At 39.2% G+C, this 16,221-nt stretch overlaps 2 protein-coding genes across 2 annotated transcripts in view; one reads left to right on the forward strand and one right to left on the reverse strand.

Moving 5' to 3' along the window:
- LOC103471447 (uncharacterized) overlaps window positions 1–10,887 on the reverse strand; it is a 25,529-nt gene extending 14,642 nt beyond the window's left edge. The window contains exons 1-9 of the mRNA XM_008420456.3: window positions 10,669–10,887; window positions 7,117–7,294; window positions 6,657–6,853; window positions 5,401–5,504; window positions 5,049–5,113; window positions 3,300–3,558; window positions 1,639–1,832; window positions 1,101–1,226; window positions 891–1,019 (exon numbers count right to left, since the gene is read on the reverse strand). Coding sequence (XP_008418678.2) covers window positions 891–1,019; window positions 1,101–1,226; window positions 1,639–1,832; window positions 3,300–3,558; window positions 5,049–5,113; window positions 5,401–5,504; window positions 6,657–6,853; window positions 7,117–7,278 — 1,236 coding nt within the window. The 5' untranslated portion in view covers window positions 7,279–7,294; window positions 10,669–10,887. The remainder of the gene's footprint in view (window positions 1–890; window positions 1,020–1,100; window positions 1,227–1,638; window positions 1,833–3,299; window positions 3,559–5,048; window positions 5,114–5,400; window positions 5,505–6,656; window positions 6,854–7,116; window positions 7,295–10,668) is intronic.
- A 2,027-nt stretch (window positions 10,888–12,914) lies between these two features.
- LOC103471451 (protein RD3) lies at window positions 12,915–16,120 on the forward strand. Its single transcript, XM_008420461.3, has 3 exons — window positions 12,915–12,999; window positions 13,133–13,440; window positions 14,981–16,120. Exons 2-3 carry the CDS (start codon window positions 13,133–13,135, stop codon window positions 15,351–15,353), a joined length of 681 nt encoding a protein of 226 aa, XP_008418683.1. The 5' UTR covers window positions 12,915–12,999; the 3' UTR covers window positions 15,354–16,120.
- Window positions 16,121–16,221: the final 101 nt, after the last annotated feature.

Below are 16,221 nucleotides of genomic sequence, written 5' to 3' on the forward strand. Positions count from 1 at the left end.
ATTTGACTCTTGTATTATTAATGCAAATGTTTGCAAAGCTCTGCAGGCTAAAGCAAACCAGCCGGCTCGGTGCACAAAGTCTCATTTTAATCTTTATTGAATTCAGAGACTATAAAAGTGACGCAGACTCTGATGGGTTTTGTTATGGGTCAAACTCCAAGCATGTGCAAACAAACTGTCAAATGCAGCAAGTGTGATCTACTCACTATAACACCTTTCATCACACTTCAACTGTTGCTGATTTTGTGTGAAAATTGTAGCCCAAACAGTCGACACCTACTTTAAAAACGACTGAATTTATTCTACTTTTTAAATTAACTTGACTAACAAATCCCTGTGCTAGCGAAAGCAGATCATCTGTCTAAACTGATCTTGCTGCAAACAAATCCTATGAATATACTCCTCACACTGCGTCCTGTCTCTATTACGCGAGCTTGTAAAGGTCATGGGTCACAGTCACAGTTGTTACCTTTGCTGCTTAAGGTTTTCCACCGGGACAAACCGAGAGGAGAGAAGAGGAGGACGGAGCAGAGTGGGAGCAGGATGTGGGGGATAGAAGTACAAAAAGCCAGACAGCGAAAGAGAGAAAGGCAGGAAACAAAGAAAAGAAGAAAGTTTGGGAGAAGAAAAAGTTACATTTATTGATTTTCAGCACAAATAAATACAAACAACTGCACAAGTTAAAGGGGGAGGAAGAGAAGGTCGGCTAAAGAAAAGGTAAAGGGTGGAAATGGCTGATAAAACAAGAGCTTGATGAAGCAGAGCCTCATGCTGCTCTGCCGTTTCCACTGTTGATGCGGACTTTATTTTATCAAACGTGGCGGTGTTATTTCAGAGGACGGCCGCGTGTTGTTGATGTGTTTCATTGTGAGCTGCATGTTTGCCTTCACCTTGTCAGCCTGGGCCTGCAGAGCGTTGTGGAGCGACCTGGCCTGCTGCAGCTCCTGGTTCAGCTTATTCACCTCCTGCTGGTGCTGCTTCTCCGCACACTGCCTCTCCTTCTGCAGCTCCGCCAAGTCCTGCAGCCAGAACACGAACGCCACAGTCTGAAGCAGAGAGATCCGACCGTTTTCCGCTTCTCCTGCAGGCGTCGGACTGACCTTCTGATGCACTTTCTCCAGCTCCTTGGTGCGCTGCTGGTGCTGCAGCCGACTGCTCTCTGCATTCTGCCTCTGGCACTTGAGCTCCTCTTGAAGCTGCTTCAGCTTGTGCTCGGCTTCTGATGCCTGAAATAAAAATAAATTTGATCGTATAGATGTTTTTCTTCACATTTTTTTTCCATGTCATGAGCGTTTGTTTTTCCCTCTCTTTCTGCCAAAGACTGGATGACCAAAGGCTTCAGTCGGGTGGATTGGTCTCAGCTACCCTCTTTTTGAAGAATAATTTTGTTTACAGAACATTCAGTACAAATTTTATTTGTTGTTTAGTTTATTTATTTTGGACATTTGAAATCTTTTCCAGTTCCAATGCTATATGTTCATTAGAAATTAAAGTTCATTGCTCTTTGACTTGAATCATTATGTCATTATAACTTTGAAAATGCTCTCAAAGTGATAATATTTCCATTTATCGCAATAACTTCTGGGACAATTTATCGTCCAGCAGGATTTGTAGTAGCGGTGAGGCTCGTGCTTTTACCCGTTCTTTGTCCTGAGCCGTCTGTGTGTGCGCCTTGCTGAGCTCCTCCTGGGTTTTCTGCAGGTCCAGCTCTTTAGCAGCGAGCTCCTTCTTCATCAGCCCCATTTCATTCTGGACCGTCTTCAGATTCCCGACCTTCTCAGACAGCTGGACCTCCAGAGCCGAGAGACGACTCTGCAGCTCTGACGAAGACACTGGGGTTATCGACAAAACACAGATCCCATCGTTAAGGTCTGACAGTTCTGATAAAAATAAAATTGTACTTGTGGCAACCAGTGAATTGCAGATTTAAGCAATTTCGTTTATCAAAAGTTTGATCTAGTAGAAATAATGCCAATAAACTCATCTTTAGACTCACTTTAGGAACGTTTTCAGTTTTTCACCAGTTTTCAAATTATAAATACCAAAATTAAAAACTCAATGACCGACTGCAATTTGAATAAATGGGACCAGACAGAGACAATATAAGAATATCAGCGTCAAAATATGTCCAATATTCATATTGCAAAGGACAGTTCAGAGAGCAATGATTGTTAGCTAACCTTTTCCAAGTGTTGCATTTTTCATGCTAATGTAATATTTAGCTGGTTGGAGAAAGTCTCGGTTAAATTAGATCAGATTTTACAACATCAACTCATTGTATTAAAACTTGTTTAGGTTTTATGTCATTAACTGCCAGATGACGTGTGAGAAAAGATGGATTTGCTCAGAAATATTACTGTCTTAAAAGGATGGATGAAGGACAACCAAACATAACAGATGATTGGAAAAACTAGAAAATAAAAATATAGATATTTGTAATTTCTATTTTTTTTTTTAGCAGAAACACCTGGATTTATCCTGTATTTATGGAGTCAGTAACTAAAAAACAAAGCAGCAGAACACTGCAGGCTCTTCATGAACGGGGTCAATCCATACAGAGTGGTTCAATGATAAGCACACAGCTGGGGTTACTGTCAAAAGAATTAACCAAGTCAGTCCACACGGTAAAAAAACATTTTGCTTTGTTAACTAAACATGTATTTCTGTAATTTGTTGCAATCTATTTTTTGATTTTGTGTAATACTCACAAGATATTCATTTTCTAATGTCATAGAAAGCTGTAATGATTAATGAAAGTCTACTCTGATTCTCTGTAACAAATTTTCTGCAATAACTAGTGTAAGTGGAGAGAAGCAGAGTAAAAACGCTGCTCCTGATGTCCCTTCATAGTTTCACGTTTATCCGTCTCTTCCTCCTCTGAACAAAAACAAACACTTTGCAGATGAAACTAAGGAACGTCTTACATCATGAAGTGTTGCAAGACTTCAATGAAACTGCTTTTACAGCAGGGATAGGAATGTCTGGCTGAGGCAGAGATTGCTACACAAACTCTTACGCAACAACTTTTGGTGGGGTTATGCGGAGCACCTATTAGACATATTGGCTAATTTAAGCAGAACATAAACTGATGTGTTAAGATAAAACGCAACGTCTAATCCAAATCTGATCCATTCTGTCTGGAAGTTCAGGATTAGAAAATGTAAATGGATAAGTGGATAAAAGCATGATCATGCTGAGCATTATCTTTGTAGTAATCCAGGTTCCTTTTAATCTTTGGGATAAATACTGCAATCTGAGCAGGATGCATTTGAATGAAGTCAACAAACAATCTTACTCACCGTCTGTTTCCGTCTTCTGGACTTTTTCTTCAGAACTCCGGTCCAATCGGCCTTGATTCAGGACCTCAGGACTCGGCGCCTGAGGAGAAGACGCAGGTCGTCTTCTGGATGCAGGTCCAGAGTCATCTCGTTCCCATGGAAACACCGCCGAGGGCGTGGAAAAGACATCCGACTGGTCAGATGGGTGGCGGAGCGGTGTGCTCTTGTGCTGCTGTCGAGGCAGCGAAGCTGCGGATGCTTCTGAAAACTGCAGCCGCTGCTGCAGAGAACGATTGAAGACGCAGAATTAAAGTTTTTCCAGTTTAACTAAGAACATACGTCTTTTAAAATGTATCGCTAAGCTGATTTATTTTGCACACAAAGGTCACAGTTATTAGATAACGTCAGAAAAAAACATAAAAATCAAGATGTGGTATTCTACATTTGTCTCATCCTACAAAAAATGTTGACATATGTTTCTCCTGTTCCAGACCAACAAGGCTTATAAAAATATAAATGCAGTAAGTTTGGAGTGGAAGAACTTGGCTCTAACTCTAACCTGGCAGAATACAAACAGGATGAATTAGAGAAGAAAAGACCGAGAGCCAGGACTTTTCATCCAACATCAGTGTCTGACCTTACAAATGCACTTCTGAAAACAGATACCCATGAACCCCGACCTGTGGAAAGCAGGCTGGTGAGAAAATGTCTTTAGCAATCTAGTTTATATCTGCTGTTCAAACACTTTTCAAGAGAAATCCACCAAGAAACAGCTGGTGAGTGGAATCTGATAAACTTTAGCTCAAAAATCTGATTTATTTCTGAACGGTGAATGCCCCATAGCTAAACTGGTATTTGTATTTTTGTTTGTCATTCTTTTATGTTGTTGTTTGGTCTCTTTGCTTATCTAAATGGTTGTTTTGTAGGTCAGTACCTGAGTTTGTTAGTCTGCAATGTTTGTTTAATATGCACTGTGACTTAAAAAAAGGTCTTCAAGAGAAAAAGAGAAACTGATCACTGCAGCAAAATCTGACTTAAAAATGCATTTTTCCAGTGTTTACAGGCCAAATCCTTAAAACCCACTTCCTTTTTACTATAAAACTTAGAAATGTTTTGTATTTTTTGTATTTTTAATGCAAGCAGCTGATTAAATAAGTGTTCACTTCTTCCTACTCCTTTTGAAACAGAAAAGTAGTGTTGAACTATTTGTTCTTTATTGTGTATGCGTATGTTTTCTCTGTGGTGTTGATTGCTTGTTTTCTTGTTTTTAAAAACCCTTTTAAAACAAATCAAATCAATTTCTTTACATTTATGTTAGATTTAGTCTTGTCAATATGTTTTTTTCTAAACAATCAAACTTGACTGATAAAAAGAGAAACATTTTAAGAATTTTGATTAAAAATAATAACATTCACATATAATCTTTTTCTCTAAATTAACTTCTCTGTTTCAATATAAAAGGGCAAATTGGTAAAGAGAAAAAAATAATGTCTTCCTAATAAAGGGAAGTCTTGTTACCTGCTCCTCAGAGGGAGTTAAATGTTTACTAAAGTGTTTAAACGGCAAAAGCATGTCAAACATTAATTGCGGACAAATCCATGTGGTGCATTTAGGTGGAATAAAACTAAGTCTGTAAGTTGAGGATAGAGTGGAAGAACAAAGACGGATGTTAGTTCTGTTTCTCTGGCATGAAAGGAGCTAAATCCTCTCAAACTCCACAGGAGTTTAGGGTTTGAAGAAAGCTCAGTGGAAGAATAAGCTGGTACTTACTCTGATGTGATGTCCCCGGCTCTGTCCTTCATCCCGCTGCCCGGGTCTGTCTTCCTGTCTGCTCCCTGCAGGGCAGAAACACAACATGGCGACTGAAGTCAGAGCCTCAAACGTATCGACAAAGTTGTACATGAACAACAGCTGCGAATATCCAAACAGCGGAAAGATAAACACAGCAGCCCCCAGGGAGCGATAGGCTGGGAAAGCTGCAGAGCTGAAGGACTTTATTTATAATCTCTGTGGTTTTACTGTTTAATTAGCTAAATTATACAGGGGAATTAATTTAAAGAAAGGATAAGACAGGATCTGCTAAAGAGAACAACAAAGGAGTCATAAATTTCAGACACTGTACCATTGTGCTCCCAGGGAGAGGATGCAGTCCAGCAGGGTGTGGAAAACAGAGTGGTGTCTGCACGCCGGCTGCTGTTCTGCAGCTTTTCCAGTTCAGCTTCCAATCTGCCACAGAGAGAGGACCGATGGTGAAACAGAGGGCAGGAAAACAGAAAAACCTCTGATAACAAATGTGATCCTGTGCAGGAAACTAATGGAGTCAGAATAAAACCAGTGTTGACTCAGCAGCATAATTTGAAACATACGTCCAGGCCTTTGCAAAAGGCTTTAAAGCATTACATTGTGTCACATTACGACCACAAATTACAGAGTGTTTTAAAGGCAATTAGTGAAACGATGAAGTGGAAGAAAAAAATTACTAATAACGGCCAATTGTAAGGAAAAATCTGTCAATAGGAAAACATAAAAGGATGAAAAGAGGAATGTCACTGTTGGAACAAATCATCCAGTCCAGTTACAGTTTGCAACAAGCAAGGGAGCACAGCAAATAAATGGAAAAATTATACAATCGGACGAGATCAAACACTGCATGTGCAGCAGTAAAGTAGCAAAAGGCATTTCTACAATGCATCAACCGAGACAAAAGGTTCAATGCAATTGAAGGCCGCACTTCCCAGATTGTAAATTGGAAGAAACGCTGCCCTCTCGACAAATATATACTGTGTTACCACCAAGTCTGTCGCAATAAGCAATTCATTAAATTAAAATGAGATAAAAAAAATTAATTCTGATGAATAATAGTTTCTAGAGGGCAATTTTGTTTGCAGAGTCTTTATAATTCATGTTTCATTTATTGTTTTTGGTTGTCATGTTTTATTTCAGATATTTAAAATATCTTCCAGTTCCAGCATTAAGTGATCGATTGAAATGAAGGTTTGTTCATTTGTGAGAGGGCAAACTTGTATTATTATGCCACTATTAAAATATTACTTGAAAACAGTCTCAAAACAATTATTTATCTGGTACAATTTATCACCCAATAAAATTGTTATTGTGACAGAATGTTGAAATCCCATTGATATTTCTGGTTGTAGCTAGACACAATTTGGAAACCTTTTGCAAGAAACTACATGCAGTTTGGAGACATCCGAGCAAATGAAATGTTTGAGGTTTTAATTTAGAAATTAAAACATACTTAATAATATGTACATAACTCTATTATGCTTAATGATTGCATAAAACAACATGGTGGCAGGAAAGCTAAACATCAGTGACATAGCACTTGTAGTTGTGTCTTCATAGTTGACTCCTGCTGACCTCTTGATTTCTTGGCTGAGGTGGTTGTTCTGGTTACGAGCCGCGTCGAGCTGCCCCTCCAGAGAGCAGACCTGGGCCTGCTTGGTGTGAAGTTCCTGGGCGAGGCGCTCTCTGGCGGTCACGGCCGCCTTGGCCTCCTCCCGAACGCTTTGCAGATCTCTCTGAACAAACTGCAGCTCCCCACGGACCGCCTCATACTTGGAAGAAAGGAGGAGGAAAAGAAGAGCAGGGGGGATTTCATGGAGTTTAAAGGTTATGAAGTGTAAAGAGGATACGGCACATTGTATTTTAGTAAAACACAAGATAACATCATGAGAATGACAGGTTAAAATATTCCTGTTTAAAAGCACACCGCTAATGCTAACAGTAGCATTTATGACTTTACTAATAAGTTACTGGTCTTATTGATTCTCTTGTAGCCTGAAACCGAGAGCTATTCACAAAGCACGTCTGTGTTTACCTTCGCTGTTTGCTTTTCAAGGCTGGTATGAATGTTGTCCAGCTGCAGCTGCTTCTGCTTGTTCTCTCTGGACAGTCGCTCCTTAAACACCTGCAGCTCCTTCACCTTTTGCAGGACCCTCCCAGAGAGGCCCACCGTCCAGTCCTCCTCAGCCCAGCTCATCTCTGTCCGTCTGGGCCTGACACCATCAATAAATCAACACCAGAACATTTTGATAAAAACAACAGAGCATCATCCCATACAGGAAATGCCCAAATGAACTTTATTTTATCTACTAGAATTTGTTAGACTCAAAACTTCTAGAGTAGGGGGTCAAACGTGTGGCACTGGGGCCACTTGTAGTCCTTGAAGTAATTTTTTTCGTGGCCACCAACATCAATTCAAAAACAGTACTAATTTGGCCCTCCAGCACTGCTATTTGATGCAGATGGACACAATTCATCATTTTTAAATTAAATCTTCATAAAAAGTTCGATACAATAGAAAATTCTTTTATTAGCAATATCTTTTCCTTATTTTGCTCTCATTTAAAGTCAGACCACAAACATCCTGAGACGTTTACTAAAATAAAGATTTGGGCACATCCATTCATTAAAGGTAGCAAAATAACTCATTCTAGTTGATTGTAATAGACGATGTTCAAATATTAGGGAAATGCATGCTTTTATTTTGAAATAAAGCAGACCTTCATATGTTTCAAATTTACAGTGAATAGATTCATTTCTATTCTACAGAGATCTCACTTATTGCTGAACGAGTAAAAAAACTAAACAAATATTTTTTCATAAAATAACTCTTTCTGACTGATTATTTTGTCTGAGAAAACAGATCATAATATTAGAGCTGTGAGGAAGTCCAGGCTGTAAAAAATAAACAAGGCGCATACAACTCTTGTTGCATTGTGTTCAAACATAATACATGTCTTAATCCTCTCTGAATCTGCTTTTCTCTACGACTCTTGCTTTTGTTGCTAAGGCTTTGCTGCCTCAGAGGGACACTGGTTGTCACAGCTGGGCAGCTGTGACTCAATATTTTCCTCCACAAACACAAACTGTTCCAGCAGCACTGCCTGGCAGATGAAAATAAATCCCAACTTTCCCATACTTCGGCATGAGCAGAGATAATTTCTCATAAAATACTTTGCTTCAAGCGCAGGAGGTTTCAAGTTCAGCGAGTTTCAAAGGCATTGACTGGAAGTCAGTGCGTGCAGGTAAACCGTGCGCGTTGCTGTACATAAGGACAGTTGAAAGTGAGGGCAGTGGAATGAAGAAAAGCCTGACTGAAAATGACAGATAAAGCGAAGCTCAGTTTTGACATGTACTGCAGCCTGGAGGCGTAGCATCAGGACTCGAGCTGCACTCAGTTTGTGTCATAGCTCAGTGCTGCTGTCATTGTTTACCCGTTTCCCTGCAAACAGACAGGCAAGAAGCTGTCACAGAGCGCACATAACCAGGATTTACAATCATTCTTCCGCATGACTCAACGACACGTAATCATCTTCGCTGTGTTAAAACTTGTTTTTTAATCATTTCAAGTATTTTTTTATTGTATTTCATGACAAATAAATCTACTGCGCATTAACAAATGTATGCAAATCATGGTTGTGGTAATAAATACAATACAAGCACAGAAAGAGTAGCTGAGTTTGAAGCTTTAATTATTCTGCTTTGTTCGCTGTTACCAATTACTTTTCTTTCATCAACTAATTGCTGCAGCTCAGAAACAGATTTAATCATAAACTTAAGTCCATTGTTGCACCGGGTGTTTCACAATCACGGTCGGAGATCAGGATTAGGTGAGAGATTTTTATTAAACACAGCAACGTCTCTGTCAGTGGATATGTCTGCTAAATGTCATGACCACGATTCCACACAGCTGCAAAACAGACGAAAGTTGCAGGTTTTAGCCTATTGTGGTACGTTAGCTTTGACAAGCAGCAATTTTAAAGTCACTTTCTCATGAAATGTGGTTATATGACCATAATATACAACATCCACCATCAGGAGAAAGCTTTGATTTATGTTGGTTTAATAAGGGAAACTTATCAGTCATATTTCATAAGAGTCATTTGCCCGATAAGGAATTAAAATAAACAAAAATAAGCAATAACACCAAGTGTATAGTCTCCAAAATACATTATTAAACTGAAATACACGAGGTCTGAGAAACTAACTATTCGAAATACTTAAATATTTAAAAAGTGATGTGTTTACATGCGTGACACATTAAAGTTTCACTTTCATATGTCAAATTGAAAATAAACATAAAAAAAGGTACCTAAATATTCTGATAACTATGCGTTACAGCTATTTTCCAGAGTTTGTAATTCTGATCTGCATTTGGGCCCCTTTTATGAACAAAGAAACGCATCAGAACCTCTGATCAAACCAAAATAACTATCAAAATGTCTGCCAATATTAATTTCTGACATAAATATTGTTGTTGTGGTAAATAACTGCTATTAAATAATGTTGTCCTACTACTTAACACTGTGACAAAATGACCACATACTGATATGTCGAAAAATGACATTAGCCAACACCAATTAATGGCAATGTACATATTTTTCCGGAAGGTGATGTTTATTCAAGTAATATAAGCACATGTTTTATTGTAAACTAGTAGTTGATTAAGGAAAATTTATTTATTTAATAGGTTGTCAAAGAGCAAATGAAACTTGTAGGGTAAAGATTTATGCCTAATTGGTGCTAGATGTAAACGTTTGGTGTAAAATAACCATACCTACCACAATACAAAATGAGAAAGAAACAATCAGCACCAACAATATACTTAATGAGGTGCACTTTAAGAAAAATGTCTTCCAAGTGAAAATGTGTATTTGACAATGAAAACAAATCCACATATTTAAAAACTGACACAAAAACGTGTATAGATGCTGAATAATCATGTAATAAATTGTAAAAAAGTTAAATAATAGCCATAGTATTAGTCAAATACTGCAGCATTGAGGAACATCATTTTTTTATAGCCACACTAAAGAAAATAGTGTCTGACTTTATAAATAAATTAGACACTTAAAACCATCCTAGAGCTAAAATATGTTTCACCACTGTTAGGGGTTGGATAGGCATACGCAAATGTTACTTCACATGTGTGGTCAAATGTTTGCTTGTTTTTTGCACAGTTGGAGTCCCATATAATTTATTTCACACCATGAGAAAACAGAAAAACAAATAATCTGAAGGTTTCCTCAACAGGTTAGCTTTACCACGTGATCAATGACGTAACAAATGAACGAAATTTATATTGCTTTCGTGGCAATTGTTAAAAGTTGCTATAGCGCATCCTTAACAAGACGTGGATATAGGAGGCAAACATCCGGAAACCCCTCCTACGATGTTTCAATAAAAATACAGACAATTAACAAAAACAAAGAAAATCGTCATTTTTACGTCAACTATGTGACTCGCAGGCTTTGCTAAAGCAGGTCAAGAGACTTTCCATCAGGTGTCAGCTCGGTCCATCAGTGACCAGCGGCTGGCATGAACCCAGCAGTGATGCTACAAGCTAACCCACAATAAAGCTACTCACCATTCACTTCAGAGCGTCACAAAGAGCGCGATCAGCCGGGGACACTCAGGCACGGCCGTGACACCGGTCACGGAGCCAAACACCGGCGTCCACAGAGTCAAACAGCAACCTGAAACAGGACAAACCTCAACCCGAATGTTGACAACTTTTATATGAGCAGCAAAATACCGCGGGATCTGTCCCACTGATAACCCAACAGAACCCGGGGCGGCACGAGGCAGGAGGGGGCTGATGACGTAGCAGGGGGATGTTTTGGGAAAAGTCCGCGTGGCGGGGTGACTCTCTGAGGACCTCTAGCGATGAAAAGATGTCACTCACTCAAGTCTCGTAAGAACCTCGAGACATTCTTCACCACACTGTACTAAATGATCATTTATGTATTTTTTTTTTATATTAAACTCTATAATTACTAAAATATATATATCTTCTACGGCTGAGGTGTGCATTTCGCTGTTAACTTGTGTTTTTTATTAAAACAAAGTTGCATAGTACTGTTTACTCATTCAGTATTTTCACTGTGTTGTCCAACAGCTACTGTATTTAAAAAATTTTTTTTGCATATATGTATTGATATTTTCTTATTTATATTTTTAGTTTAGCTTGTATGGTGTTTTTCTACTCTGTTTTGTTTTTATTCTGTTTTTCACTTCTGTTACTCTCATTTTATTATGTCCACTTATGCCGTGACAGCTGAAATTTCCCACTTGCGGGATTAATAAAGATTTATTTTAGTTTTTATTAAAACAATGTAGCATAGTAATTACTTTTTAGTACTTCTGCAGTATATTCCCTATGTTGTCCATCAATATCTGTATTTCTTTATAAATATATATTGATTTTTTTGTATTTACATTTTTAGTTTAACATATGGTATGTTTTCTACACTGTTTTGATTTTTATTGTGTTGTTTTTTTCACTTCTGCTACTCTTATTTCATTATGTCCAATTTCTGTTGTGTTAGTTGTAGGACTAATAACGGATTATTTTATCTCATTTTGTCTTATCTTAACTTTGCCTTTTTGAGTCAAATAGTTGTTATTCTATTCTATTCTATTCTATTCTATTCTATTCTATTCTGAACCATAGCATCCTTTTTTTTCTACTTCTAAATTATGCAGTACTTTGTGTTGGTCTATGATATAATAAATCGTACATTGATGTTTGGGGTTGTGACAAATGACAGCATAAAAACAGAGACATGGAAGAACAACTTTTGAAGGCACTGCATAAATAAAGTCTGGTGCTGAGATGAGAACGGATAAAAAAACAAAACATTTCTTGATTTTGAGGCTGCTGTAATGATAAATTGCGGTGTGTAATTATGTTCTTGCCTCTTTCTGACTGAAATGTTCGTACAACAGACCTAACCAATTAAGCATATATCGCTCACACTTAAATATTCTCTTAAATTCAATAGACCTGCTTGCAGTAATATTTACAAAATCATCTCTTCCTGCTATACAGCTGTACCAGAACTGAGAGGAGAGAAGTAATTAGATTATAACAGTCACAACAAGCAGTCATTCTTCCAGGTAGGCTGTGGATTTGAATGTAATCTGGGATTTGGTGGCTCAGTGCTGAGTGGTGTGGAAACCCAGAAACTGGCCTGATGTTCCTAACATATTCTGAGCCAGACTGCTGAGTATTTACAGGTGATTGTTATGTCATGTCGCTGTGATGATGTGTAATAACTGTGGTATTACCGAGAACAGCTGAGAAAAATATCAGATATTCAGTTTTAAATGTTTTGCGGAAGAAATAAAAGCTTGAAACCCAAACATTTTCTTCACTGTTTATCCAAGATTAAACTTGACAGAAACTGTGAACAGTTTCCTCTTTAAAGGCACATAAAGCTGTATCTGATGATTAAAAAGACAGAATTAATTGATGTTGAAAAGAGAATAAAGAAATGCAGCTAAATGAGAACAGATCAGCTTGATGTCACCCCTGTCTGTGCGGTTATGTAAAATGATTTCCATCAGTCGCACTGACGCACCCGGCTCTCCCTGCAGGCGTGCACTCACGGTGTCCTTAAGCTCATCTCGTCACTCTATCTTTATTAATACGGGACGACATTCATTCTCAATCCCAAACTCACACAGTCGCTCCACGCACGCCTCAAAGTATTACCTGCGCTGTCTGCCAGGGACCTCCACAGGTAGCCAGGCAGTCAGGCAGCTGTGCGCCACCGGCTGGAGTCTCATTCATCCACTCTGCCCATGGAGGTCTCCTCTTCCTCTGGCTGCTGACAGAGTCTTGACCAGACAGACAACTGAGGGATTTCTGCCAGATAGAAACACACCACCGCTTTGCACATTCACTGTCATAAAGGTATGTGAACGAATAAAAAGGGGGAGAATACTCATGTGTTATTATTTAGATGTTTGCTGTGATTTTAATCCACTTTTTCCACGTAAAGGTTGTGTATTTTGTCACACTGTGAGATGTGATTTCTCTTTTCCAGATGTTTCCTTGGTCGGCTGTCTTCTCCCTCGAGCCCAAAGTGCCGGGTCAGCGGAGCACAGAGGAGCTGGTGACCAACACTCTGATGCTGGAGCTGGGCGCCATGGTGAAGCGGACCGAGCGCATCCATTTGGAGAGGGCCACCGAGGGCCGGCGCCGGCGCCGCAGCTCCTCCTCCACGGCGGACTACAGCTGGCTGGCACACGCCCCGACCCCTCAGCCCTACCAGCTGACCCCCAACGACCTGCTGGAGCTGCAGGACCTCTGTGCCAAGGTGCCCCCTGCACAGTGCGGCCCTGCCATCGTTAGGTGAGAAACACTGAAACAGGTGAAAGAGTCTATCAGGCAGGAAAACAAGCAGAGAATTAAATTTAAAAAGGTGTGAAGTTGACTGGGGAACCATAGTATGAATTGTAGTTTTTCTCCCCACAAAGCATCATTAACTTAATAAACATGCAACTTCTCAATTTGCGCTTTATTGTTCATTTTATTATAGACCATTTAGTATTTTTACCCTATTTAATTATCAAGTTAAGTGCTTTTCTCCGACAATTCAGACTCACTGAAGTGTGTTTTTCACGACTGATGGTCTCTAAAATCATTGTGAAACAGAGACAACATTATAACATAAAATATGAAAATATGAAGAGATTTTGAAGGACAAGAGAGTTGCAGAGTTGCAGTCTGGTAATCCCTTTAAAACTCTGAGCAGCAACATGCTGATGCTCTCAGATCCTCACTACCTGTGAAAAACAATGAGATGAAACTTACTCCTTCTGATTTCTATGTGTTCTTTTATTTTTATTTGTTTGAATTTAGCAGCCAGATCTACTTAAAAAGTGCAACATGAGCTAGTTTTCAAATACAGTTTGTATGTCTTATCACTACTTTTGAGTGCTTAGAAAGAAAAAGAAAAACTTCAGAAAAAGCAGACAAGTTAGGGATGAAGTTGTCGAAAAGTTTCAAGTAAACAGATCTGAAAATGGAAGAGGACATGGACTGGAGCAACCAAGAGGCCAGTTCTAACTCTGAAGGAGCTGCAGATATAGTTCAGATTGGAAAATGTTGTTGAAATTTCAACAATTTATACTTTACACAAATCTATCTTTTATGAAAGAATGGCAAGACATTCCTGACAAAGTCCTGTTATGTAGCGTGCACAGCAAATGTGCTCTGATTAAATTCTTCTTTGGACTAAATACGTAATGCCAGAAGAAACTAACACCCTGTGCCTAACATGTGAAACATGCTGATGGCAATATCATGTTGTGGGGGAAGCGCTCCTTTAGCAGGATAATACTTAATGGACAAACCTAAAAGAAAAACTGAGAGGCTGCAAAAATCCTCAAGACATGAGAAGGAAGAGGGTCACTTTAAAAGATGTCACTTCCACCCCCATGACTGCATCAGCCTACATGTTTGAAATGATTAATCATGATAAATCAGTTATTGAAATATTCGTCGACTAATTTAATAATCAATGAATTGTCAATTGGGGTATAGTGAACCTGAAAGGGTAATCTGATGATAGAACAGCACAGTTAGAGCAGTAATTTAGCCTAAAATGTACAAAAAATATTTTGCATTTGCTACAATTGATCAAGAGCATAAAAAATGTTGTTATTGCAATTGAGGCAAAAATGTTTATTTTCTTATTTAAAAAAAGGAACTGAATAATGTGTTTGTCTGTTTGTGTATTTTTAATATTGTACAAAATAAGCTTAAAAGATTAAACAAAAAAATCTGCAGAATATGCCCAATTTTTTAAATCAAATTATTTGATTAATCGTCACAATAATCGATTACTAAGCGGTATCCCTAATCAGATCACGTCCTCTCCTCACTGCAGGTTTAGGAGGCTGGTGTCCCAGATGGAGCCTGAGGTCCACGAGGTTCCCCGGCTGTTTCGCACAGTGCTACGCGACTGCGTGGACGAGGTCAGCGGCAACGACGAGGTCCAGCCGCCGAGCGCGTTTTACGAGAAGCAGCAGCGCAGCAAGAGCCTCTCCTTCGTTACGTTCCGCACAAAGTTTCGCACCGGGCAGATGTTCAAGGGGAGCGGCTTGAGGGGCTCCAGGGGGAACCTGCAGCAGCAAGTGGATTGGTCCGACGATGAGGACGATGGAGAGGGCGAAGAAGAGGCCATAAGGGCCAGAGCGAGGAAGGGGAGGAGCAAGAGCATGCCAGAGATCACCCCATTGGAGCAGAGCGCTCAGGGGTGAGACCAGGGGAGGAAGAAGTCACTTCGAGGAGTGAGGAAGGAAAAATTAGAGTAAATTATGAAACGAAGACAACAAGACTCACTTTTCTCAAAAGAGACGACGACAATGATGACGACAGCGGAAGCATTTGACAATTTTATAACTGTTTCATTCCAGTAAACTTTAGAAACTCAGAAGCATTATTGTTCTGGTTGAAGGCTTTACTCTGTACTGATGGTTGAGTTCCAACCAGTCTTTGACCACGCAGCAGATCTTTGAGACAGAGTGAGCAGGAATTATTTATTCTTCAAAAAATGGTTTATTGACCATTCCAAACTCAACTTAGGTAACTGCAATGCCACAATTTTGCACACTGACCAATGACGACACTGTGACAGATCAGCACATCATCTCCAGCAGGCATCACGATACAAACCAAACTCTTAATTTTGCAACCAGCTGAAACAACAACATCATCTGCTGACAAATTCAAAAACTCAAGCACTCCTCAGACGTGGTGTAAGAGACATCTAATGAACTGTCCCTTTAAAGCATGTCATGCAACGAGAGGGTGGGGGTGAGCACACTCAGCTCAGGCTGCTTGTCTGCTGACTCAGCAGATTCTGTCACTTTGTGAAAGCTCTCCTGTCAACAGAGCTACTGCAACTCAACCTGAATTATATCTGATGTTTTAACTTATTTTTTTTATTCTGAATGTGCATGCATGTATTTGGAGAAATATAAAGTGTTTTCATGTAAACAGTGTGATTAAAATGCTGTTTTCTCTACATTGTCTCTGTTTTTGATTTAAATACGGTTCTTAACATTTAGGACTAAGTTTTGAGGCCGTTTCAGTCTGCAGACTAAAAAGGAACAATTAAACATCATT

Source organism: Poecilia reticulata, chromosome 10 (assembly GCF_904066995.2).
Source record: "Poecilia reticulata chromosome 10, P_reticulata-male-v2, whole genome shotgun sequence".
Taxonomy (NCBI): domain Eukaryota; kingdom Metazoa; phylum Chordata; class Actinopteri; order Cyprinodontiformes; family Poeciliidae; genus Poecilia; species Poecilia reticulata.